At 49.3% G+C, this 3,966-nt stretch overlaps 1 protein-coding gene across 1 annotated transcript; it reads right to left on the reverse strand.

Annotated features, from left to right (window-relative positions):
- Positions 1 to 417: 417 nt before the first annotated feature.
- LOC140710590 (uncharacterized) lies at positions 418 to 3,755 on the reverse strand. The gene is made up of 2 exons (XM_073012617.1): positions 2,748 to 3,755; positions 418 to 498 (listed from the first exon to the last, which is right to left on the reverse strand). The coding sequence occupies exons 1-2, from the start codon at positions 3,753 to 3,755 to the stop codon at positions 418 to 420; spliced, it is 1,089 nt and encodes a 362-aa protein (XP_072868718.1).
- Positions 3,756 to 3,966: the final 211 nt, after the last annotated feature.

Consider the following 3,966-nt stretch of genomic DNA (forward strand, 5'->3'; position numbering starts at 1 on the left):
CCCTCAGAACTAGTCACACGTGTAATGCTGACAGGAAGAGTTGTTAATGGAGTGCTTCCTTCACTAGGAATCGAGGTTGGAATACTTGTACCTTCAGGAGTTGTAGCAGATGAACTGACTTGGATAGAAGTGGTCACAGGTGTGCTGGTGTCAACAGAAGGTGTTGAAAGGGTGCTGCCCTCAGAACTGCTCACACGTGTGCTGCTGACAGGAACAGTTGTTAATGGAGTGCTTCCATCAGTAGGAGTAGAGTTTGGCATGGTGGTGACTTCAGGAGTTGTTGGAGATGAACTGACTTGGGTAGAAGTGTTCACAGGTGTGCTGACGTCAGCGGAAGGTGTTGAAAGCATGCTGCCTGCAGAACTGGTCACACGTGTGATACTGACAGCAATAGTTGTTAATGGAGTGCTTCCTTCATTAGGAGTAGTGGTTGCCATACTGGTACCTGCAGGAGTTGTAGAAGATGAACTGACACTGGTCGAAGTGGTCACAGGTGTGCTGGTGTCAACAGAAGGTGTTGAACGGGTGCTGCCCTCAGAACTGGTCACACATGTGGTGGTGACAGAAATAGTTGTTAATGGAGTGCTTCCTTCACTAGGAGGTGAGGTTGCCATACTGGTAACTTCAGGAGTTGTTGGAGATGAACTGACTTGGGTAGAAGTGGTCACAGGTGTGCTGGTGTCAACAGAAGGTGTTGAAAGCGTGCTGCCCGCAGAACTGGCCACAGGTGTGGTGCTCACAGGAATAGTTTTTAATGGAGTGCTTCCTTCACTAGGAGTTGAGGTGGCCATAGTGGTACCTTCAGGATTTGTAGGAGATGAACTGACGTGGGTAGAAGTGGTCATAGGTGTGCTGGTGCCAACAGATGGTGTTGAAATCATGCTGCCCGCAGAACTGGTCACACGTGTGATGCTGAAAGGAATAGTTGTTAATGGAGTGCTTCCTTCACTAGGAGTCGAGGTTGCCATACTGTTACCTTCAGGAGTTGTAGGAGATGAACTGACTTGGGTAGAAGTGGTCACAGGTGTGCTGGTGTCAACAGAAGGTGTTGAAAGGGTGCTGCCCTCAGAACTGGTCACACGTGTGGTGCTGACAGGAATAGTCGTTGTTGGAGTGCTTCGTAGACTAGGAGTTGAGATTGGCATGGTGGTGACTTCAGGAGTTGTAGGAGATGAACTGACTCGTGTAGAAGTGGTCACAGGTGTGCTGGTGTCAACAGAAGGTGTTGAAAGGGTGCTACCCTGAGAACTGGTCACACGTGTGGTGCTGACAGGAATAGTTGTTAATGGAGTGCTTGGAACTCTAGGAGTTGAGTTTGGCATGGTGGTGACTTCAGGAGTGGTAGGAGATGAACTGATGCGAGTAGAAGTGGTGAGAGGTGTGCTGGTGTCTACAGAAAGTGTTGAACGGGTGCTGCCCTCAGAACTGGTCACACGTGTGGTACTGACAGGAATAGTGGTTAATGGAGTGCTTCCTTCCCTAGGAGTCGAGGTTGTAATACTGGTACCTTCAGGAGTTGTAGCAGATGAACTGGCTTGGATAGAAGTTGTCACAGGTGTGCTGGTGTCAGCAGAAGGTGTTGAAAGCGTGCTGCCCGCAGAACTGGTCACATGTGTGGTGCTAACAGAAAGAGTTTTTAATGGAGTGCTTCCTTCACTAGGAGTCGAGATTGGCATGCTGGTACCTTCAGGAGTTGTAGGAGATGAACCGACTGGGGTAGTAGTGGTCACAGGTGTGCTGTTGTCAACAGAAGGTGTTGAATGCATGCTGCCCGCAGAACTAGTCACACGTGTGGTGCTTTCAGGAATAGTTGTTAATGGAGTGCTTCCTTCACTAGGAGTCGAGATTGGCATACTGGTACTTTCAGGAATTGTTGGAGATGAACTGACTTCGATAGAAGTAGTCAGAGGTGTGCTGGAGTCAACAGGAGGTGTTGAAGGTGTGCTAGGATCCGAAAGGGTCACCGATGTGGTACTGACAGGCATAATTGTTAATGGAGTGCTTCCTTCACTAGGAGTTGATATTGGCATGGTGATAAGTTCAGGAGTTGTAGGAGTTGAACTAGCCTGAGTAGAAGTAGTCACAGGTGTGCTGGTGTCAACAGAAGGTGTGGAAGGTGTGCTAGCCTCGAAACTGGTGACATGTGTGCTATTGAGGGGCATAGTTGTTAATAAAGTGCTTCCTTCACTTGGAGTAGACATAAGAATAGTGGTGAACTGAAGAGTTGCTGGAGATGAACTGGCTTGACTAGAAGTGGTAACAAGAGTTTCGGAGCCAAAAGGAGTTGTTGAAATGGTGCTAGCCTCAGAAATGGTCACTGGCGTGGGGTTGACAGTAATACTTGTTAATCCAGTGCTTTCTCCAGTAGGAGTTGAGGTTGACATGCTGGTACCTTCAGCACTTGAAGGAGATGAATTAGCTTCAGTAAAAGTGGTCACAGGCCTGACGGTGTTAACAGGAGATGTTGAAAGAGTGCTAGGCCGAGAACTGGCCACTGGCGTGGTATCGAAAGGCATACCTGTCAATGGAGTGATTCCCTCACTGGTAGGTGAGATTGGCATGCTGGTACCTCCAGCAGTTGCAGGAGATGGACTGGCTTCAGAGGAAGTAGTGACAGGTGTGCTGGTGTCAACAGGAGTTGTTGAAAGGGTGCTAGCCTCAAAACTGGATGCCAGACTGGTGCTGAAAGGTATACTTGTCAATGGAGTGCTTCCTTGCCTAGGAGTCGAGGTTGGTATGCTGGTAACTTCAGCAGTTGTAGGGGAAGAATTGGATTCAGTTGAAGTGGTCACAGGTGTGCTGGTGTCAACAGGACTTGTTGAAAGGGTGCTAGCCTCAGAATTGACCAGCAGCGTGGTGCTGACAGGCATACTTGTTACTGGAGTGCTTCCTTCACTAGGAGATGAGGTTGACATGCTGGTACCTTTGCCAGTTGTAGCAGATGAAGTGGCTTCAGTAGAAGTGGTCACAGGGGTGTTGAAGTCAACAGGAGTGGTTTCAAAAGTGCCAACCTCGGAACTGGCCAGCAATGTGGTACTGACAGGTATACTTCTTAATGGAGTGCTTCCATGACTGAGAGTTGAGGTTGGCATGCTGGTACCTTCAGCAGTTGTAGAGGATGAACTGGCTTCAGTTGAAGTGGTCACAGGTGTGCTGGTGTGAACAGGAGTTGTTGAAAGGGTGCTAGCCTCAGAACTGGCCACCTGCGTGGTGCCCACTGTCATACTTGTTAATGGAGTGCTTCCTTCACGAGGAGTTGAGGTTGCCATGCTGGTACCCTCAGCACTTGAATGAGATGAACTGGCTGCAGTAGAAATGGTCACAGGTATGCTGGTGTCAACAGGACTTGTTCCATGCGTGCTGGCCTCAGAACTGGACAATGGCGTGGTGCTGACAGGCATACTTGTCAGTGGACTGCTTCCTTCACTAGGAGGTGAGGTTGGCATGGTGGTACCTTTACCAGTTGTAGCAGATGAACTGACTTCAGTAGAAGTGATCACAGGGGTGCTGGAGTCAACAGGAGTTGTTGAAAAGGTGCTAGCCTCAGAACTTGCCACCTGCGTGGTGCCCACTGTCATACTTGTTAATGGAGTGCTTCCTTGACTAGGAGTTGAGGTTGGCATGCTTGTGCCTTCAGCAGTTGTAGGAGATGAACTGGCTACTGTTGAAGTGGTCAAGGGTGTGCTGGTGTCAACAGGAGTAGTTGAAAGGGTGCTAGCCTCAGAACTGGCCACCTGCATGGTGCCCACTGTCATACTTGTTAATGGAGTGCTTCCTTCACGAGGAGTTGAGGTTGGCATGCTGGTAGCTTCAGAAGTTCTAGGAGATGAACTGGCTGCACTTGAAATGGTCAAGGGTGTGCTGGTGTCAACAGGAGTTGTTGAAAGGGTGCTAGCCTGAGAACTGGCCTGAAGTGTGGTGCTGACAGGTATACTCGTGAATGGACTGCTTCCTTCACTGAGAGGT

Source organism: Chlorocebus sabaeus, chromosome 28 (genome assembly GCF_047675955.1).
Source record: "Chlorocebus sabaeus isolate Y175 chromosome 28, mChlSab1.0.hap1, whole genome shotgun sequence".
In the NCBI taxonomy this organism is placed as follows: Eukaryota; Metazoa; Chordata; class Mammalia; order Primates; family Cercopithecidae; genus Chlorocebus; species Chlorocebus sabaeus.